The sequence below is a fragment of the Cyphellophora attinorum genome (genome assembly GCF_001299255.1).
Source record: "Cyphellophora attinorum strain CBS 131958 chromosome Unknown Contig1, whole genome shotgun sequence".
Lineage (NCBI taxonomy): Eukaryota > Fungi > Ascomycota > Eurotiomycetes > Chaetothyriales > Cyphellophoraceae > Cyphellophora > Cyphellophora attinorum.
In genome coordinates this window covers 1,090,660-1,111,384 of record NW_017253229.1, presented here as the reverse complement: position 1 = coordinate 1,111,384, position 20,725 = coordinate 1,090,660, and the positions used below count along the sequence as shown (strand labels likewise).

General features: G+C 53.0%; 7 protein-coding genes across 7 annotated transcripts; 3 read left to right on the top strand and 4 right to left on the bottom strand.

The window, feature by feature from the left end:
- Window positions 1-752: 752 nt before the first annotated feature.
- On the top strand, window positions 753-1,787 carry AB675_647 (uncharacterized protein; the record flags this gene model as incomplete). The annotated part of the gene is made up of 3 exons (XM_018146775.1): window positions 753-976; window positions 1,028-1,348; window positions 1,442-1,787. 3 exons carry the CDS (start codon window positions 753-755, stop codon window positions 1,785-1,787), a joined length of 891 nt encoding a protein of 296 aa, XP_018005734.1.
- A 965-nt stretch (window positions 1,788-2,752) lies between these two features.
- On the top strand, window positions 2,753-4,540 carry AB675_646 (uncharacterized protein; the record flags this gene model as incomplete). Its single annotated transcript, XM_018146765.1, has 3 exons — window positions 2,753-3,073; window positions 3,231-3,670; window positions 3,724-4,540. 3 exons carry the CDS (start codon window positions 2,753-2,755, stop codon window positions 4,538-4,540), a joined length of 1,578 nt encoding a protein of 525 aa, XP_018005449.1.
- Window positions 4,541-5,004: 464 nt separating this feature from the next.
- AB675_645 (Phosphomannomutase) lies at window positions 5,005-5,866 on the top strand (the record flags this gene model as incomplete). The annotated part of the gene is made up of 2 exons (XM_018146754.1): window positions 5,005-5,555; window positions 5,617-5,866. 2 exons carry the CDS (start codon window positions 5,005-5,007, stop codon window positions 5,864-5,866), a joined length of 801 nt encoding a protein of 266 aa, XP_018006010.1.
- Window positions 5,867-6,965: 1,099 nt separating this feature from the next.
- On the bottom strand, window positions 6,966-8,654 carry AB675_644 (uncharacterized protein; the record flags this gene model as incomplete). Its single annotated transcript, XM_018146743.1, has 1 exon — window positions 6,966-8,654. One exon carries the CDS (start codon window positions 8,652-8,654, stop codon window positions 6,966-6,968), a length of 1,689 nt encoding a protein of 562 aa, XP_018005727.1.
- A 1,405-nt stretch (window positions 8,655-10,059) lies between these two features.
- Window positions 10,060-13,001, bottom strand: AB675_643 (Kinesin-related protein 11; the record flags this gene model as incomplete). The annotated part of the gene is made up of 2 exons (XM_018146732.1): window positions 10,060-12,042; window positions 12,105-13,001. 2 exons carry the CDS (start codon window positions 12,999-13,001, stop codon window positions 10,060-10,062), a joined length of 2,880 nt encoding a protein of 959 aa, XP_018005379.1.
- A 2,491-nt stretch (window positions 13,002-15,492) lies between these two features.
- AB675_642 (uncharacterized protein) lies at window positions 15,493-16,194 on the bottom strand (the record flags this gene model as incomplete). Its single annotated transcript, XM_018146721.1, has 1 exon — window positions 15,493-16,194. One exon carries the CDS (start codon window positions 16,192-16,194, stop codon window positions 15,493-15,495), a length of 702 nt encoding a protein of 233 aa, XP_018005823.1.
- Window positions 16,195-19,703: 3,509 nt separating this feature from the next.
- Window positions 19,704-20,132, bottom strand: AB675_641 (uncharacterized protein; the record flags this gene model as incomplete). Its single annotated transcript, XM_018146711.1, has 1 exon — window positions 19,704-20,132. The coding sequence occupies one exon, from the start codon at window positions 20,130-20,132 to the stop codon at window positions 19,704-19,706; it is 429 nt and encodes a 142-aa protein (XP_018005547.1).
- Window positions 20,133-20,725: the final 593 nt, after the last annotated feature.

Sequence of the window (20,725 nt, the reverse complement as noted above, 5' to 3'; positions counted from 1 at the left end):
AGCGAGAGGTACGTGGACTCTATTGTTGTCCAATACGAGATGGCTTGCACAAGTCATTGCGACGCACTTCAAGTGGCGTGACTGGCCTCTCGAGGCCGTGACTGCCAGGCGACACTAGGACCAAGGAGAAATCTTGCCGTTGTCAATGATCTGAGGCTGCGACACGTGAGACGGTAGGGCTGACAGCGGTCTCGAAAGTGTTGAACAGCACAATGGCCGAGGGGCCAAATTACCAGCGCACTATCAATGTATGCCGTGCCTGCCGTATCAACAAGAAAGGCTGCGACAGGAAATTGCCGACCTGTAGCGCCTGCTCGAGGAAGAAAGTGCGTTGCGTGTATCGCAACCGTGGGAAGTCGCGACCGAGTGCTGATAACATCGACTCTCCGCAATCGTCTTCCGAACGGACAGATACAACGTCTGAGATTTCTGCACCAGGCAAGGCCCCATCGACGACCTTCAGAACCAGAGTTTTGGCTGCCCTAGAGCAGATCGGACGTACTCCTCTGCAGCTAAGGGACGAGTTCTTTCAGAGTGTGCACTGCTGGCTACCAATCGTGCCGCCCTGGCAACTGTCCTCCAGTCAGGTCTCCTTGCACAACGCCGCTACAAGGATAGACAAGCTCATGCTCCTTTTAGCGATTTCTGTACTTGACAAATCGACGTCAGGGTCGTGTGTCCAATATGAACATTCGGTTCCATCCAGCATCTATACACTGACCAGAGGCTTGTATGCTGAAGCTATGGTTCACATGCCTGTGACCGCCAGCTTGGTGCAGTCGGGCATCCTCCTTGCAACTTACGAACTTGCTATAAAGCGGCCAGAGCTCGCATACATCACAGTCCGCACTGCAGGCAATATGCATCAGATCTTGCGGAGCACTACAACATTGGCAATGTCGCAATCGACCGAAGCACAAGAGCTTGAGAAGGCTGAAATGTATAACACTTCACGTGGCCTTGTCATTATGCACATGTAAAGTACTTGTGTTCATCTCGATACTTCCACCTACTGACGAAGAAGCAGATTGATCACACTTGAGGCAACCCAACAGCTGCAAATCGACCTTGCTAGTTCCCCACACTGGAATGAAATCGATCTACCCCCTTCTCATGCTCAGAACCAACTGGATCCGGTATTGCTCACAGCGACGAACTTCGAACCTTCTGTCCAAGCGGCAATGAAGGCCTTTCGGGGAGATGGCTTCCACCGCTTTCTGCAAGCATCGATGTGCCTCCAGCAAGTAATGCGCTACATGAGCTTGGAAGGCGCAATTAGTGAAACAATCAGATCTCTTGACTTATTGGATGAGAAGATCCAATCTTTCTTGAAAGATGTGATGCAGGAGTACAGAACGCCAGGACATCATTGTGGAGCTAACGCTGTTGGTATCAGGCAAGTAATACAGGCACATTCGATTGTCTTGTGCTGACTCTGCAGGACACTCTTCATGCTCCACAAAGGCATTCTGAAGCTGATGCAGCGAGAGACTGCACCTGAAAGCGTCTTGTTGCAGCAAGCGATCAAGTCCGGACGGACGTACCAGACGGCTGTGAGGATGATAGCAAATGTTGCCAGGAATCACATGGACCTCGTGGAAAACATCGCCATTATCCCAATAACTGCTTTTTATAGTATGCAAGAGGCGCTGGACCATCTCCAGAATCTCAACGTGCCCAGCAGTAATACAGAAAGGGAAGACATCCAATCGCTGTTAGCCATGACGCAAGCATTTGACAACAGATGGGGCGTTCCTAGAAGCATGACAGCGGATGGCATACTATAACATCGGGTTGGCCAAATTTCGAGCTTGGACACAATATCCTCGCCACCCGCTACATCCTGCACGAGCGTCAATGCATTCGATTGCGTTTCCGTCGCTTGATGTGTAACGGGATTTGTCTAAGCCCAATTTGGGCAACCACCTGAGAATGTCGGCCGACATCTCGTATTCTCTTCCAGACACCTGCATATGGGTTCTGAGCACGAGTCCCCTCACGGACGATTGGCGAGTATATTACGACTCAACAGACGCCCTGCAGCGGCCGAAAACGCCATCGAGTATCCATCCGCTTTCCCACAACAGTTGGTCCTTTACCTAAGCGAGGCTGATGGTCTTTGGCTTGGCATCACAGCCCAGACTCACAGACAGACCCTGACTGCAGTCCTTACGATGTGTGTGGACGGTTTGACAATGCGGGATTGCTTGGGGAAGGAGCACTTGATGGCTGACACACGAGCAAGACGGGCCCAACGACCACCGATACCCACAAGTATGTTCACTACATGTTGGTAAGTTATATAGTGCAACCACCTGCTGATCACGATGGCGGACCGACTCCGGGAGCATGAACATAGTTCAGCTGATGTAGAGGGCTTCTTGATGCCGTCATGTGTCAAGACCATAGTCCGGTCGCCCGACACGGGGCAGGGACCGCAGCCAGCGCGAATACTTTGGTTACAAGGCAAGCTATTCCACTTCTCTTTGTGCAAGAAGATGGCCAAAAGCTTCACGGTCAAGGCCGTCGGACCGCGATTGGTTCACATGTTCAACGTGTTCTTCGGGCGCAAAGGCAGATGGTTCCAAGCTCTGGTGGCAATGATTTTGTTGAAGAAAGGCCTAGGACGGACACCGTGAAACCTACGCGATATCGATCAGATGCGGAATCTCAAGCACAGCAAGAGCACAACCAGCCACATCCAGATCCCATGAGATTCGCGGATCTCGCCCATGACTCGGATGCATTCGTGATGGCGGAAGCTCTGGTCGATACTCCAGGCTTCTTCGAAACAGCTTCGATACGATCAGAGCAGACAGAGTTCTCCTGTCTTCGACTCACTGCGCGAACAAAGTACGCGGAAAAGGCGTCTAAGACGTCGAGCACAGAGTACACAAAGCCTTCTCGGCAGGCTGGCAAGCCAACAGCTGCTCAAGCCTTCATTTGGCGACTTCATTCGCACAGAGCGAGCAGCTTGCCGAAATTTGATGCCTCCACCAGTTCAGACGACGCACTTGCTCTGCCAAACAGCACCATGCCACCATCGTTACCTGTGCATGATTCTACAGACCTAGTATCGAGGGACGAGGCATGGAGCATGCTCAACAGATGTTCGTGGTCCCTACGACCTCATCACTACCCTGTCAATGGCTGTATTGATGCAACTAACAGGTGATAGATCAGCAACATCTGGCACAATTCTTCCCTAGTAGCACGAACGATATCGCTAGCCCGGAATCAATGCACTGGATGCGCACGATCACCGCTTCGCGACTGCATTCGTCTCGCGGATATTCATTCAGAACGTACGGGATGCGGAGTTGGGCGGAGTGGAAGGAGCCCGAGCACGTCGGATAGCAGCTGTGTACTACTCGAAGGCTCTCGTGGCCATCAATGAGGATCTCAGAGATGCCGATACAGTGAGCGCCGACAGCACACTGCTTTCCGTGCTAGCTCTTGCATACCACCAGCCGAGGAGCCAGCTAGACTCGCCAATCTCACATTTAGCACACCCGAAACAGGGTCCGTTGGACTCTTTGAGACTTCTCAACATACTTCGTGGTCCAATTGGAAAGGTGTCAGTCCATGTGGAAGCTCTCAGTCGATTGGTGGCCACGCGTGGAGGCCTTCATGATCTGACTCTGCCTGGTCTTGCATCTATCATGTCGTAGTAAGCCCACTCCTTCCCCACGAAGAAGGAGCTCGACACTAACACAATATAAGTGGTTCTCTCATTCACGCTTGCCGCACTCTCGAGTCTCCAGCACTGGAATACATTCCATACCTTGGCATTAAAATCGACTCTGTATTGATGAAAGCTCGAAGGAGCAACCACCCTCTCCGAAAGCTCACTCGAGGGTTCGACATATTTCCGCGACTCGCGACACCAGCTCGATCTACGGAATCATCAGCGGTGTGGCTCGCCCTTGAGCACCTGGCGCTATATACGCTTCACGTCGACGACTACGTTGAGAGACGTAAAGTTAGTGAAAACCTAGCAGTGATTGGCGAATTACGTGGCTACGTGCAGCACCGACTGATGGGCTTGTTGGGGTCAGTATGCGGATGTCCGATAGAGTCAGGAAACAACGACCTCATTAGCCTGGCTTTACTGGCTGCAGCCATATACAGTTTCACCTGTGTGTTTCCCCTGGTGGAGGCGCCATTCGCACGGCTGTCCAAACGAATCCGTGAGGCATATGAAGCGCTTGAGCAAGGCGCTATGCATGATGGTGAGGTCATTTCAGCGCAACCCCAGCCGATTACAGCTTGGATCTTATGCATGGGCGCCATCGCTGCGTCTGAGATGCCGGATAGTATATGGTATGCTGCTGCATTGGCGAGATGCTTACGGAAGCTGGGTATTGAGTCTTGGCTGAAGCTGAGGGCGCTGCTGTTGGACTTCCTTTGGCTGCCAATGACGAACGATGGGGATGGCATGAGAGTCTGGGCGGAGGTTGAGACCTTGCTTGTGAGAGTAAGAGAGACGGGGGAGAGCCGGCAGCAAGGCTGGCGAGCCGAGGGAGGAGTGATTGTATGAAACTCGGTCTTGAGGCTGATTGCATCCCTACGAGCGAGAGAGTGCGCCCGAGTCGAGGACATATGTCTCTACTCCTTCTGAAGTGTTGGCCTTGGTCAGTCTGATAATGGCAGACACTTAGATGTCGACACTACGAGACTGAGGCTCGATGTAATCCACCGGGCACCCGGACGGGGAGACTGCAGCTCTCGGACTAGTTCACCTTCCGAGAAAACACCCGTGCTGTGTTCATTGGGTGTGCCCTGACCCCAGCTCGCAGTTACTAAACCCCACTGCGGACAATCCGTTCCTGAATATCCCTTCCCCTCCTTCGAGAAATAAATAATTGAATCGACATCTCGTCCTCGAGACTATTCACAGAGGCAGGGCTTCTTCAAGGCCGTCGTCTACTCCACTCTCTATTCTCCAGCCTTCCCTCAGGATATCGCCCTCTGAAATAGCGATTACTGCACAGAGTCAACACCATGGCGGAGCTCTTCTCTCCTCTCGAAGCCCGTCCCCTCAAGGACACAATCTGCCTCTTCGACGTCGATGGCACACTCAGCCCCGCCCGCCTCCATGCCTCGCCCGAAATGCTCCAGACTCTCGCCGCCCTCCGCCACAAATGCGCCATCGGCTTCGTCGGCGGCTCCAACCTCCCCAAACAAGAAGAACAACTCTCCACCCCTAATGTGCCAGTCACCTCGCTCTTCGACTTCTGCTTCTCGGAGAACGGCCTCACCGCTTACCGATTGGGTAAGCCCTTGGCCAGCCAGAGCTTCATCGGGTGGATCGGCGAGGAGAAGTATCAGAAGTTGGTGAGGTTTCTGCTCCGGTACATTGCAGGGATCGAGGGGTTGCCGGCGATGAGGGGCACGTTTGTGGAGTTTCGGAATGGGATGGTGAATGTATCTCCCGTGGGGAGGAATGCGAGTAAGGAGGAGAGGGATGAGTTTGAGAAGTGGGATAAGGAGAGTAAATGTCGGGAGAAGATGATCGCGGCGATTAAGGAGGAGTTTCCGGATTCTGGGTTGACGTGAGTTTATCAGGTCCCCCGGCTCTGAAACTGCTGTTACTGACACACGTGTGCGAAATAGGTTCTCGATAGGCGGTCAGATTTCTTTCGACGTCTTCCCTACAGGCTGGGATAAGACGTACTGTCTGCAGTATATTGAGAAGGAGAAGGAGATTTCTGGGATTGAGTACAAGAAGATACACTTCTTCGGGGACAAGGCCTTTGAGGGTGGGAATGATTGGGAGATCTACAATGACAAGAGGACGATCGGACATGCGGTCAAGGATCCGAGTGATACGATAAGGATATTGAAGGAGGAGTTCGGTGTATGATGAACGGTGATAGAATGAGGTACCGTGATGTATGTGTGCTAAGCGGACAGGTTCGAAAGTTGCAGACGGAAGGCTCGTGGCTGTGATTACGGTCACAGAGCAACGGGAGTCAAAGCTGCTGGGCCGGGTAGGCACCTCGGCAAGGAACGCAAAGGACCACCCGGATCATGTTCTCACGCCTAGGCAGGCTGTGCCGTCAGGATGACGCATCGCGACGGTTTTGCTAAACTGCCGCGTCGACCTACTGTGGCGAACTGGTGGCAGCCAGCCTACAGAACCGAAAGCATGACCTGGACGCCACCTCATATAGACTAGACGTGATAGATCAAGTGATGGGCACCTTCTTCTCGGGAACAGAGAGGAGGGAGGGAGGGACCAGATAATCCTGATAGAAGTGCTCAAAATTCATCAATGCGGTTGCTTCCTTTCTTCTCTGTCAAGCTGAGGTATCTACCCAAGTACGTCTGCTCGCTAGCGGGATACCTTGCTCTTGATATATGCTTCTTTCTTTCTTCGTTCGGGACCTCACTCCGCCATGCTTGCTTATGCCGTTGCTGTAAATCGTGTGTCGTCGTTCGTAAAGCGAATGCTGGTAGTTGGGGTATATATACTCTGTAATGCATGGATTCTATAACGCAACGCTGTTCTGATTCTCGGGTGTCGTGTCGCTCGTTAGACTTGCCGTGGCCGTTCATGACGACCTTTGGCAAAAGAGCTGTTTCTTAAATAGCTCCTGTGGTCCTTGTCTCGTGTCTGTGCGTTGGTCGGGCTTTCCGAAGTCTGCTGCCTCATATGATCGTCTTTGGCAGTCTGCATGCTCCTGACACGGTTCGGAACCATCTCACGGTCAGCCATCGAGTCTCGCATGCGTTTTGAATTGATGCATATCCTCGCGGCCGAGCTCGTGACCACTCGTTGTTCCAGACCGAGTGGACTGTTGATTCCTGGTACCCGAGGTGGATCTTCAGCGGATGGTATTCATCGACTGGTGCCCTTACCAGATGGTCTGCCCAGTCAGTTCCGCCAGGCAACGTTCTCATTTCCTCCATTCGCTCGAGGCCCGGCTAGTATTGTGGTGTTGTCGGAGACATCGGGTAGATCAAACGTCGAACGTCCGCCAAGCATAGCCCTTCTCAATGTTCATCCACCTCCCATCACCCATTCTCTTTCCCTCACCCTGATCACCCACCATTACCGCCAACAATCGACAAGTCATACTGCTCACCGCACATACAACTCCGCCATCCCTGCCCACTCCACCCAGCACTGCTAGATCAAGCAAATAAGCCCGCCCGATCAGTCCCCTCATCTTCTCCGCCTCCTGCGTTGGCTGGATCCTATAGTCGCGCTCGAGCCTATCCTCCTCGCCCAGTTCCGCGACCATACGTGACGGCAGCGGCGAGTTGATCCGCTTCTGCCACTCGACTTCAGGCGGAAGGCCGAGACTAAAAAAGAGAGCCGGGTAGAAGCCGCCCTCCCAGCCGACGGAGGAGGCGTGTGAGTTTGGAAGGGTATGCTTCGAGGCGAGCGTAATGCGCGCTTGAGCACGTGGGAGGTGCGACATTGCAGAGGATGGGTGCGTGTACATATCCGGATCGTCTGTTGCGAGGACGGTGGTAATTTCGAGGGGGTCCTCTACGCCGTTCTCACTGGCAATGGTGTCAGCGAGTTGCGAGGCGGCGTCGAGATACATGGTGGGTGGCAGATAGGCCTGTGAGTAGGCGAGGGTGAAAGGGTGGCGGTCTCCACGGCGGAGGTGGATGCCGACTGTTTTCTGTGGGTTCGAGGCATCATCGCCTCGCAGCTCTGCTAGGCGTTGAGATACGTCTGCTGCGTCTTTTGAAGGCAGATGAAAGAGTGCTTCGTAGCCTTGGCGGGCGAGTCTGAAGATGTCAGCCGTGGTGTGCCTGGCCCTGAAGTCCGCGCCCAAGGCCCACGGGAAGGTGGCAGCTGAGACGACAAGGTGTCTGGCTTGGAAAGGACACGGTAGGCGTTGTGATGGTGGAGGTGGTCGGCAAGATGGTTTCGGAGGTTGCTTGAAGAACGAATCCCATCTCCCGTAGCCGAATTGAGTGTCGTCGAGAAAGAAAGCCCGACCATCCTGCTTGGCCAGCGCATATGAGATCCACACACCCATTAGAGCAGAACCCAGACCAGCATCGGTTGCATCCAACACGTATGTCAACGATCTGGTGCAGACCGGCAGAGTCGATGATTTGGTCTCGGGGCGGGCTGCTGGCAGAAGGCCCTGCTTCTGGGCTTCAGCTACATCCAGAAATGTATTTTCCATAGGTTTCGAAGATATTTGGTTCGCGACCTCCGGGACGTGGGAGCAGATATCAGCATAATCTGCCGCTTTGAGCGGGAAGCCTAGCTTTTCTGGAATGGATATTGTCCATTTCTTCTTGCCATACTTATCAACCACGCCTACAGGTGTAGGATAGTCTGGCAGTTCGCTGTCGGCCACTATCTGATACGCCTTACCCGAAGACGTCAGATATGGTAAGGTTGATAACCGATGGACACTAGATCCTCGTGTCCAAGATAATAACGAAGATAGCAATGTATACGCGGTGACCAGCAGAACCAGCCAGGCCAAGATCCGCAGCGCTCGTCTGGAATTGAATGGCGGAGGCTTCTTGCCATGTCGAGGCACAAGAGCCGGCAAAGCTGGCGAAGGTAACGGACTGTGTAGCAAGAACTGTTTCACCGAAAGGTTTGACTTGCCGGTAAGTCTCGTGAAGTCCTTCAGAGGCCGTGGCGGCTGGGCTCTGCTTGAGAGCAGCATCTTGTCGTTATCTTTCGCCCGACTGGACTTGCTGGCTCTCATTCAAAAAGTCGTGTCCTACTTAGACATCGAGTTGCAAAATAGTGCTGTTGTGGAGACCTGTGCAAAGCTGAGGGACAGACGTCAATTCCAGCGTCCACAGTCGCAGGCTTTTGGTGCTCAGCAGCTCAAGAGTCTATACTTTGCCATATGTAAGTGAATCGATTGTCGTACAGAAGTCGTGTAAGCCTGACGAGTCTTCCAGTGAAGGACACCCGCCTGACAATACGAGAGCTATACAAGAACGACCGGTGAGTCCAGCTGCAAAGGAGGGGTTTCGACGTTGTGGCAGTCTAAATTCAAATGCCAGGCACACAAACAAATTGGTATTTGGAACATGGATCGATCATAAAGAGAAGAGAGTGTGGTTCGTGTGTCCGACCATTGTCTTCGAAATCGGGCTGGGCTGGAGCAGACTGGATTCTCCTGAAGATATCGACGAATATGCATGTCAAGCTGCAGGGGACTTGCTGGACTCAAGAAGAAGTTCTCGTGACCATTGGGAGAGAAGACATCGACGGGGTCGGATCTGTTGGCGGAGTTGTCGTCGTAGATCTCGCAGCCCGCCGTGAGACTATGACGCAGGGTGTGTCCATGAAAGAGGCGGACAAGACTCAAGAAATGCCATTTTTCGAGCGCGAAGAAGAATATGAAACATTGCGGAGAGGTCTAAAGAAGCATGCATCCCTGTAGAGACATGTTTAGCGGAAGGGCCTTCCCAGCCCGCCCCAGGCACAAACCGCCATGACTGGCTCGCTTCTGCCGTTAGCCTGAAACATGGACGACTTCCGGTCCACTGAGCTGCGTGCAGTTGGGCTTCCGGCCAGAAAGGAGGCGGGCGCATGTTGTTCCATGCCTGCAACACTATAAGCTCTAGAACATGTTTTGAACCATCGTACGAATCTCTGAACGTCTGAGAGACTTCCAAGCTCAAGGGAGGTGGTCGAGGAGGTACTCATTGTGGTCTCATGGGAATATATTTAGTACACGAATTGAGACTTCTATCTTCGACTCAGTCCCTCGCAGTGAGCTTGACCATATGCTCCTTCTTCCACCTCCAGTTCGCTGTGATCAGCTTTACGATTGTTGCCAATCATGCCCGCCATTATTCGAATCATTCTAATGTGATGAGTAAAGCAACCTCCTAACATAAGAAATTGTTGTGAATGGCCACAGGCTGTGCGCTTCTCTGACACCCATATCCTTGAATCGGACCCAAATGAGATAAATAGAATGTATGTGTCGCCAATGGCATAATAGCCACCGAGTCCGTTCTGTGCGGACTCTGACCCGTTCTTGGGAAGCGCTGGAAATCGCTTGAAGTGTCATTATTCATACAATAGCGTGGGCGGAATCCAGAGTGTGCTTAGACTGGACTCATGCCCTCTGGCTCTGCAACGATCTCAGGTACAGTCGAGTCCCTGAGCGAGGCAGCCATCGACGCCATGCCCAGCGAGGGCGTACTCGAATTTCTCTTCGAGTGTTGTCGAGATGCTGTCCGAGGTGGAGCTCGGACTGAGCCTGTCTTTCCCTTGATAAGGTGACCACTTTCGACCTTGTCTTGGATCAGCTCGTCCAGCATCTTCGACATTTCATCCACGGACCGCCGTCGATTGTCGACGTCCTTTTTCGGTGACAGTAAGCTCAATGGACTTTTCGTTCCTGTCGGTGATCGTGGAGTTTCAGAGTCGGCCGAAGTTCGCTTGCTCTGCATACTGTTGGAGCCGCTACCACTGCTTCCACGATTGTTCTCCACTGGCTTGTTGCTTTTGTTCTCGAGTTGGAGCATGTCAGGCGTAAGCTCGGCCGTCTCCCGTTTCCGCACTGCAGATCGAAGGGCAGCGACTGTACGTTGTAGATCCGCAATCTGTGCGTCCTTGGCCTCGAGTTGCCGCACGGTCTCGTCCGGCTCATTGCCTTTGTTGAAAGCCATTGAAACTCGAGAATGGCTTGACCGTCTTGCTTGCAAGAGCCGTTTCTCAAGCGTCGCAATGTATCGATTCTTATCCTGCAGATCACCTTGGAGAGCACGATTCTGTGCCTGCAGAGAAGCAAGCCCATCACCATAAGCACCTGACTGGTCATCTTCGTCCTCTGCAAGTGCTGAGTACGCAGCAGCTAGGTGTCCCGAGATACGCACGCCGCCACCGATGGACTGCATCGACGGCTGACGAGTAAATGTGGGAGTTGCGCCGAGCGTTGAATGGCTGGCTGATGATCGCAGCGAGCGGCTTCCTGTCAACTCCGTCTGGTCGGCAGAGAGACGAGAGTGCATGCCTAATGACGACACCGCGCCGCTGTTGACGCCTGTCGACTTCGAGCACAGAATGAGACGATTCAAGTGCTCGATCCGCTCTTTCAAGGCAGTGCGAGCAAGTTGCATTTCCAGCATCTGCTCCTCGTGACGCTGCTCGGCCTCTTTCTCGATTTGCTGCTCCTCCTTTTCTTCACTCTTCTGCTGCTGTTTGTCCAGTTGCGATCTCAGATTCTGGATTTCAGCTTTGTATCGTTCTAAGAGACCGGCGTTGACGCCCGCGTCTTCGACTGCTCGCTTGGCATGGCTGACGATATTGTTCTTCGCTCTCGCCGCAAACTTCAGTGTGTTTATCGTTTCTCCTGTGTGATGCTGCGCCGATGCCACACTGCCGTGAGATCCCAGTTGAATCGTGCAAAGAATCGATACCAGCGAGTTGCCCGAAAGGGCGCCTTGCAAGAGCCGGGTAAGCTTGCTGTCACGATATGGCAGATGCTTGCCGTCTTTGTCAATTAGATTGCCCTGCTTGTCTTTCGTACCAGACAGCTTGCTTACAACAGAACCAAGCGTGAGAAGAGACTTGTTGATGTGAGCACCTTCAGTACGCCGCTCCTTGTCCTCGGCAGCACGTTCTGAGCCAGCCAAATCAATCAAGCTGAGCGTCGATACTCGCACGCCACCTGGTAGCATGCCTACTCGTTTGCCATCTGAGATCGAACCGGGGCCACCAACACGTTCTCGGCTTTCGACAACGATTTGTACAACAGCATGACTTCGTGAACTTCGAGCATTCCATTGCGTAGTGCCCGTACGTCGAGCGAGATCGCCTCGGTGGATGACTCGGAGGAGCTGGGTAGGACTTTGCACAATCTCTTCCTTCAGAGGTGTTGCGTAGACACCCCGTTTCGGATCTTCTCGCAATTTAATCTCTTCTTGCTGATTCCCTGGACCAACTCCGCCAGCAGGAGCTGCAAGAAGGTCGTGTATCTTCTCATTGTAGATCTCGAGGTAGCTGACTCGGAGCAAGAACTCCCGTTGTGGTGTTTCGCGGATGTAAGAAAAGATGTCGGTGATGGCCAATGGAATGACACCAGGCTTGACATGGTTCCTTGCATAGAAAATGTCTTGCCAGTTCCGGTCATGCCATATGCAAAAACAGTGCCATGGTAGCCTTCCATAACTCGTCTGACCAGCCGCTTCGCAATGGAGTCGTACACCCTCGAATTGTCGTCGTAGGTACCGAAGACGTTATCGTAGTGATAATCGCCGCCTTCTTTGCCTCTGTATGCGATCAAGGACCTTCGACCGTCTACCATCCATTCGCCTTCGCCATCAGACTTCTCTTGCGCGCCAACATCAGGTCGGACCCTGACGCTGACAAGCACATTGCCTTTTGACTCTTTACCTTTCCCGCCGAACGCCTTCTCTGCAGCGGCATCGTCTACCTCTTTCGGTCGGCCGCGACCCTCGTCTCCATCTTCTTCAATCGTTGTGGCGGAGGTCGAGTACGAACCCTGAGCGGACGAGCTGCGACTTTGTGGTGGTGAGTGAAGACTTGAAGGCGCGTCGGATATGCGGTGATTGGGCACGGAGGCAGACTTGATGTCGTTGTGTGCGTTGAAAAGGCTCTGGGTATGCGATGTCGACCGATAGCTGGAGTTGCTGGCTGTGCTGACTCGTGGTAGTTTCTTGCTCTTGGTCAAGCTTGTGATGCTGGCATCTGAGGTGCGCTTCTTGATGTTGTCGTTGCTCGAATCCTGCGATGTGGGTCGCGATCCGGGCGTTGGTGGGACAGGAAATGAACCGATGCTCGTCACCTTCCTGACCGGCTTGGCAGAAGGTATGCCAGATGCTCGTCCGACTGACGAAGACGCGCGGGGAAGGTCTGATGTCGATGCGGATTGCGGTGTGGGGAGTGCTGAGGGCCGTGTGGGTGTCTTGAACGTTTTTTGTGTTGCTGTAGGCAGGCTCTTCCGCGCTGAAGTGGATCGCGGTTGAGGAATGGGGGGCAGCGGTGATGCAGGTGGGCCTGCGGTTGGCCGTGGGAGCGACATGACGATGCTGCGTGCTCCCCAGCAGACTTTCAAATAAGGCGAACTACAGGTATGTGATGTCTATATTAACATCATTTGCCTTTCCTGCTTCGTGATTGCGATAGATCCTGGTTGACTGAGATCGGTCTGTATAGCGTCGTCCGATCGCGAAGCGTCGCGTGTCGTAGTACGGTAGTAGTGATGCGAAAGGGACTGGCTGTCAATTGGTGTGTGCAACGCTGGTACTGCGACGGGCCGTGAGGTGTGCGACAGCGTCGGTATCGAAATGCAGATGCTTATGCCGTCAGCGCAGCAACGTGGCGGCAGGTGTGATGCGTCGACCAGGGGACAGGCATTAGCATGACAATTGCGGAGGACCAGGTATTCCACGGAAGGTACAGCAGAAGAACTTCGTATTATCCAGAGTGATCCTTCCCTAAGAATCTCTCAAGTCACTCTGACCGGGCTTGACTTCAGATTCAGGACACACTGGCCGTGTGAAAGAATGCTAAAGATGTTGACGACGACGAGGGTCTCAGGTGGTAAGCAACCAGTCAGTTGCGACTGACGGCGGTGGTGGGAGCAGTGGGTACGAAATTGCAAGATAGATTTTAGGAGTATTTTCCACTTCTGCCACTAATGCGACCACCTCTAGCCACCCCGGGCTCTAGTCTCACGCTACTCGCATGAACCCTGCCACTGCAGTTCTTGTTGGCGTTGCTCTGTTTGACACGATGCACCGAAGGCCAGACGGCCACAATCTCCCGAAAGCGCTTGATCTCGCCAAGCCAGCAGTACGACGCTCTGGTGTTGTTGATAGTCACCAGAAGGAAGTGCGGTATGATTGTGACCGATTCCTCAACTGAGACAACAACAAGATCTTGAGTATGAATCGCACGAGCAAAGAACTTGAGCTATGGTCAGGAGATCTGCGGCTCACCAGCATCGTCACGGTCCGGCTTGTGATTGCCCCCTGTTCCAAGACAGGGGTTCTTGCTCTCCAGTTGACCCAATATCCCGGTCCCATCTCATCTTTCTCCCGTGAGCCTATCGCTTAGCACCCTTTTGCCCATTCTCTCATCTCGTCTGAGCTTTTTGTCGAGATGAAACATTGAAACAAAACGGCCAGACGAGCAATGTGGGAGCAAGGATCTGCTGATACGCGATGGAATTCGGCAGCGATGTTCTTGCGACCTCCGGGAATGTCGTTCCTCAGCGTCCTCCAGAATAAGGAATCAACGTGACTTGAATCGAACGTGATCTCAAATCTTGAGATGCATGAAAAACAGTGAATTAATTCAGAATTGGGCCAGTCAAGACACAGTGGACATTACTCCAAGGAGATTTCGAACTCTCTGGTTCGTGTTCTCGGACGCCATGCGTCAACGTTGACTGCGCTAGTTCAGCGCGGTCCTTCCGCAGTGACGGCGTTCCTGGCGATCAGAACTTGGCAACCTGTTCATTCAACACTGCTCATAGCAGACGGTGAGTGGCGACCGAGTGTATAGCTCCATCGTGGACGAAGTCGGTTTCGAATGCAACAGGTACTCACTCAATGTTCCCGGCACATTGGGCAGTGTACCCGGGCGTCATCCAGCGAACGAGCAACTGATGCCGAGAAGGCGCAACTTTCCGCACCACAAAGTTTCGTGGTCCCCAATGTAAAGAAGCCAGTAAGTTTGGGACCGCGAATCCCGCCGGATAAGGGGCAGTACCAATTGCTTGGTGCTGCTCAAAGGCCCAAAGCGTCTGTAGCGGAATCACGTACACCACAACTCAAGGTTTGAACGCGTCGTCAGACGTCCAGAAAGAGGTTCATGTTCCACCTCTTAGCATCCAGGACAGGCAGGTCGTTCTGTCCAACTGTGATGATCGCGAATAGTGTGCTGTACGGGACTTGGCTCTCACAAGCCGCGTTCACACCGAGTAGCAACAACTCCATGACTTCGAACGCTGGACCCATCAATCATAACAGCCGTCCGCTTTCCCGCAGCCACAGGTTCGCGCTCAAGCCACCTGTTTGAGGCGAAGCCTTTGGTGCACTCCTTGAGAAGCCAAGCACGAATTATTGCCGACATTGATATCAAGGTTGTGGCCGGATACATTGACAAGTTGACAGGTCTATCAGAAGAACAAAAAAGAACCACTCGGAAGTCATCCAGGACTGCACTTCAGCCACTGCCTGGCCACATGCTTGAGGCAAACCATATACTATGTTAATCGAGCCATATCATAGATCCGTCTACTGCCAAAGGGTAGTGCAATTGCCAGAGAGGCAGCAACAGCCGATCTAGCATCGCATTGCGACTAGGCGCTGGCAAAGGTCAGCAAAGCATGTGGCCTGGGCCCCTGCACCGAGCACGGCCGTGGCCGGATCACTGCTCAGAGCGATTCGTCAACGTACTTCTCGCAGGATTGAAGCAAGTCAATCGTTGCAGTAGTGCAACCGTAAGCATTGAACGGGACTGATGCTTAACAACGGTGATCTAAAAGTTCTGATCTTTCGTGCTCTTCACTCGTCCCTTTCCTCCTCACCTACCCCCTCTTCCCTCCACTGCTGCACTCCTCTCAGCACCTCCCTCCTCTCCTCCCTAATCACCGTCCACACCCAACCCCAGAATAGCATATCCAGCAGCGCGAGCGTGAACACCACCTGATTGCCCAACACCATCCGCAGACTTCCATCGCCCGTCGCACCACGATTGCGCGACTTCCCACCCGAAAGCCCCAGTAGATCCCGATCGCCCCAAACAAGATAGCTCCAGATACACAGCAACCCTTCCAGCCCTACTCTCAGCACCGCTTGCCCCATCCAGCTCCCTTGCGCAGCACTCAAGACAGCCAAATCCTCGCCCTTCCGCTCCCTACTGACCCGCTTGACTCCAAACCCGCTCTGGCTTCCCTCCTCGTACCGCAACGTCTCCCCTACACCCAAGCCGCCAGCCCACAACAGCTCCCCCAGTGCCATCACGCCCAACACTAGTCCCAGCAGACCGCATAGCTCGTGTGTCGCCGGCGTGACCACGCTGTAGGCTTGTGTGAGAGTGTTGCGGTAGGGCTGGAATGCTGCTGGGGGAAGACGCATGGATTGGCCGAGGAGGGTAAGAGCGGAGGAGGAGAGGATTGTGGATGGTGATGTGATGAGGTAGTAGGATAGCGTGAGGAGAGTGAGAGCGTGTGAGCGGATCAGGAGGGGTGAGGTTAGGATCGCCATTGCCGTGTGGTGTCTCAAAAACCCTGGTTCTCGTTCGTGGCGTCCCCTGAAATAAGTGCGATGACCTCTTCAGTAGTAGCAGGGATTTGCGAGCTGAACGTCAAGCCCGTATAGGACAGCTTCGTGTCTGTACTCCCGCGGTTCCGAGTCCCTCCTTTTGGGCAGTCTGGATCTTCTTTCACCAAAAGCCTTTCGCCCTTCGTTGGTTGTCCCTTGCGTCTTCCCTACTTCGCACAACGAGCTAGTGGTAGCTTTGTAGGACCAGTGAGCCTCGTCTGATACCGCAGGCACGCACCCGGAGTACCGCGCAAGCAGGTGCCGAGGAACTGTATTGCACACCGTAAGATGGGTTCGGGAGGTTGCGAACGCGGACGACTGGTGACGATGGTCTCGTCGACGAGGCGGAACGCCTGAACAGTGTCCAGGTCGACCCAGATGATGCTGGATTTCAGGTCAGAGTGAGGTGACGGCGTGGCCTGAAATTACAGGCTATGTGACCGGGACTTAATGATGGGAGCGCACCAGAGTCAAGCGCACTGCGTGACCGATGGAAGTCGGTAGATCTCCAAAAGTGGAATGCGAGCTTCCTTCTATGGAATGACCTGCTCGGAAGTCCATGGATGCCCCTTCGTGCAGGCTTTGCTTTGATGGTCACGGCTTCTGAGCTCTGTTTCCGGTCCACCTTTGGTCCTTTAATCCTCTTGAATGTCATCGCAACTCTATGATGTAGTTGATCGCGGAGCAGGCGAGTACTTACGCGAAGCCGGTTGACCTCTGACCTAGGCGCAATGAGAACACTGCCGGGAAGTCGATGTTCAACTGTACACGACTTCCTCCAGGCTCTTCATCACTCCGCTCTCATGCCGCTCTACAGTGTACAGGCTCATCCTTTGACTAGGCGTGACAGTCACACCACCTATGATCTCGACTCCATCGCCCACACCCTCGAGTACTACATGTCGCCCTCCACTCCAGAAGGTAGACATCTCTGTTGCATGGAGCAGCGGGGGAAGGTCATTAATTCGAGTATATTCTAAAACACTTTGCTTCATCGCTCACGACATCATCTCAGACTACCGACGAGACTGAACCGATTGGTGGGAGATACTGAGATCCTACGACTGAACTTCTCGCGGGACTCGAGCCCTGTCAAGGTCAAACAAATCCTACGTGCTGTCAGCGGTGGTTACAGCGTTACCACGGCGTTGTGCTCTTACCACCAAAGCTTGGAATCTATCATCATGACCGAAACCACCACTTGCAAGGGCAATCTTTCTTTTCTGATATGACCAAACATTTTTCTGCCAAAGTTTAGCATTGCTCAAGACGAAACAGCATTGATGCAGTGGACGTACCTCTTCAACAGTCGCTTTCATGATGTATCGCACGATAACAACCTGAGCTGTCTGTCCGAGTCGCAACGCTCTCCCGATCGCCTGCGATTCAATGGACGGGTTCCATTGAGGCTCCAATAAATACACACGCGACGCAATGGCTAAATTAAGTCTGTCGGGGGTCTGTCGTTAGTGATACATCAGGTGCGGCAGGTGAGGTTATGGATCGAATTTGCGCACCCTACTGCACCTGTCCCAAGTGTCATCAAAAGCACGTTGGCACCTTCTTTGGCACGGAAGTCGTTCAAGATCTTAACCCTCGTGGAAAGCGTTTTGGCGCCATCAATGGTGTAGTGACGAATGCCATGGTCTGCGAGAAGCTGCTGAACAAGTGTCAAGGTCTTCTTCCAGCAAGAAAAGACAATACTGTGGACGAAGCGGTCAGATCTCATCAGACTCATGAAACAGAAGAAGGGGATTCACCTTTTTTGCAAGCGGTCAGCCCGAAGATCCTCCAAGAGCCGCAAAAGCTTGGAAGGATATCTCATAGCTTCACCTTGAGCCACTTCGGCCTGGGACACGATTGAGGCCACCGAAGGCGACTCGTTACCTGGGGCACAGCTTACACACTTCCGCCCTTGGAGTTGGTAATCAGGAGTGCAGTTATGGCATACTAGGTGCCAACAACGTGGAACGAAGATTCCTCCATCAGAGTCATCAAGCGTCCCGACGGAGGGGACAATATCTCCGCAGTACGCGCATCTGTTCTGGTCGTGCTGCTCAAAATACGTAAGTGCTAGGGTCGGATCTGTAGGAAGGCCCTCAGGACCCATCGCTAGATTAAATCTAGTTCGGCCGTGGTTGCAGAAGAGTCTTAGCTTGAGGAGGGACTCAAGCATTGCCGAATTCAGTTTGCTCTTCTTCCGCCCATCTACTGCCAAGTCAATGTCTGTTTTGCACTGCTGAAGTAAGCTGTGGTAATCAGCAGTCTCTTCGGATGTGAAATCCAGCTTATAAGTGTACGATTTTGGCTCAGGCAAGTCTATCCTTCGTCGCGTTCTTCTGATGCAAATAGTCTGCAGCAACTTTTGCAGGTTTCGGAACCGACCACTTGAGCCTGATGTGATTGGATTGACGATAGATCTTCTGAATGTTGCCGGACTTGATAACACAGGCACCCGCAGGAAGGTGACCAGTGCTCCAAGGTCATCGAGGCTATTTTGAATGGGAGTGCCTGTCAGACACCAACGATGCTCAGCTGTGAGCTTGCTAGCGGCCACAAAGTGTTTCGTCTTGGCATTGCGGATGTCATGTGCTAGTCAAATGATCAGTCTGGCAAGCACGAGGAGCAGACCCAAGAGATCTATGCCTACCCTCATCGAGGACAACCCTGAACCAGTTGATATCGGTCAAGGTCGTGATCCCTCGACAGAACTCAGCTGCGAGCGTGGCGTATGTTGTGAAGACGATGGAGCTTTGACGAAGTTCTTGTATCTGATCTGATCTTCCCCGGCCAAGATGCTTGTGATGTTGGAGGGTTCCGCTATAGGTGTGTCTATGCTCGAGTTAGCTATTACGAGCCAGCCTTCGAGCTACACATGCATACGTACTTGCGAATTTCACCGACCCAATTATCGATAAGCACTAGTGGATTTAGAGTCAATTTGGGATGCCTCACGGGTGTTTGAGGGCACGCTCTGCTCAGTATCACTCACATGAGGATGGCACGATGATCAGAGTTGCCATTGAACGCTCTCTCGGTGGCTGAGCGGCTTGTTTCTGGGAATCTGAAGAGAACAAAAAGCTCTTCGAACGATCATGCGAGCCTGCAATCACAGACAGTATAACGAGTGACTTCCCTAGTCCCATCTCATCAGCAATGATACCAGCCTTTGCTTCAATCCGTTCTGGTTGCTTTGTACCAGTAAGGATATGCTGGTAGCTGCGAATATACAAGTCAGCGTTCTAAAGCGGACGAACAGGCGGTTCCTCAGGCGAGTTGTGATATGTGGGATCCTACCAGGGTCTGCGCGGATCGGAGGTGTTATGCCGCCATAGGCTGAGCTCGGCGGGTACCTGGCCCGTCTCGCGCCGAAACACAAAATCAATTGCTTCTTTTTGATGTCTAGGTTTGCAAAGTCAGCGCCAACGCATCACGTGGGTCCGAGCGGGCAATTACCCTAGTAGGTCCCCCTTTATGCCTGGAATTGAGGTCACTTGGTCCAGTATGGCGTGGTGCGATAGCGAGTCAAGAATCGAATCAAACGCTTCAGAGTCTGTCTCTTGAGCTGCTACCGTTGGAGGCGACACTGCTTGTTTCTGGGAAGCGGTGTCCGCGGATGCGCTGGTCAACATCTGTTGCGACTCTCTTGGAATATAGCCTTCGATGCTGAGGATCTGTGGGTTGTAGTGTGGAACCTCGACGTCTCCATAAAGAGGCCTTTGTAAGAAGAGCCCTAAGCTCGCCATCTTCTTGCCAACCTCGTCTGCGTGCTCTCGCAAGCCATAGAAGTTGATCTCCACCAGCAACAGCCTGTCTTGCTGGACCCGCGACGTTTCTTGTTCGTACCCAACCGCAAATGCCTGAAGAACGACCTTGGTCATGGCAAGCAGTTCACCAAGCTGACGACACAATGGCTTGCACAGCCGCCCAAATCTAACGTGTTCAAGCTCCAGTGCAAAGAAGCGACCTTCTGGTACGACGGATATCGCTTTTGAGGATCTTCCATATGGTGTATGAGTCCACAGATGAGGTCTTTGCGAGCATTGTGCCTTCACGTCGAGGATCTGCTGTGGCGTCAGTATCAGACACCTGCATGTGCAGATTATCTTCGCCGTACGCTACCAAAACAGATATCCGGGACAAGATTGCTTGACTCGATAAACGAGCGAGTTGGGGTATCGGACGCGAACCACTGGGGCATAGCCCTTGCGACTCTGGTGCTCAATGCTGCAGTGTCGCTCTGGCTCCTTACCGAACGAATAATCAAAAATGCATCAGAACACTCGTCGCTGTGGTGATCAGGGTCGATGCCGCGAGCATAAGAAATGTTATAATCTGCCTTGAATCTGCATGATGATAAGTACTTCACGAAACAAGTGCCCTGGGAAGCGGGCGCCACTGCTGGCTTTTGCCACCCTGAAAACATAGGCACCTGCAGCGTGCAATCCTTTCAATTATGCTCAGCCGGTGGTCG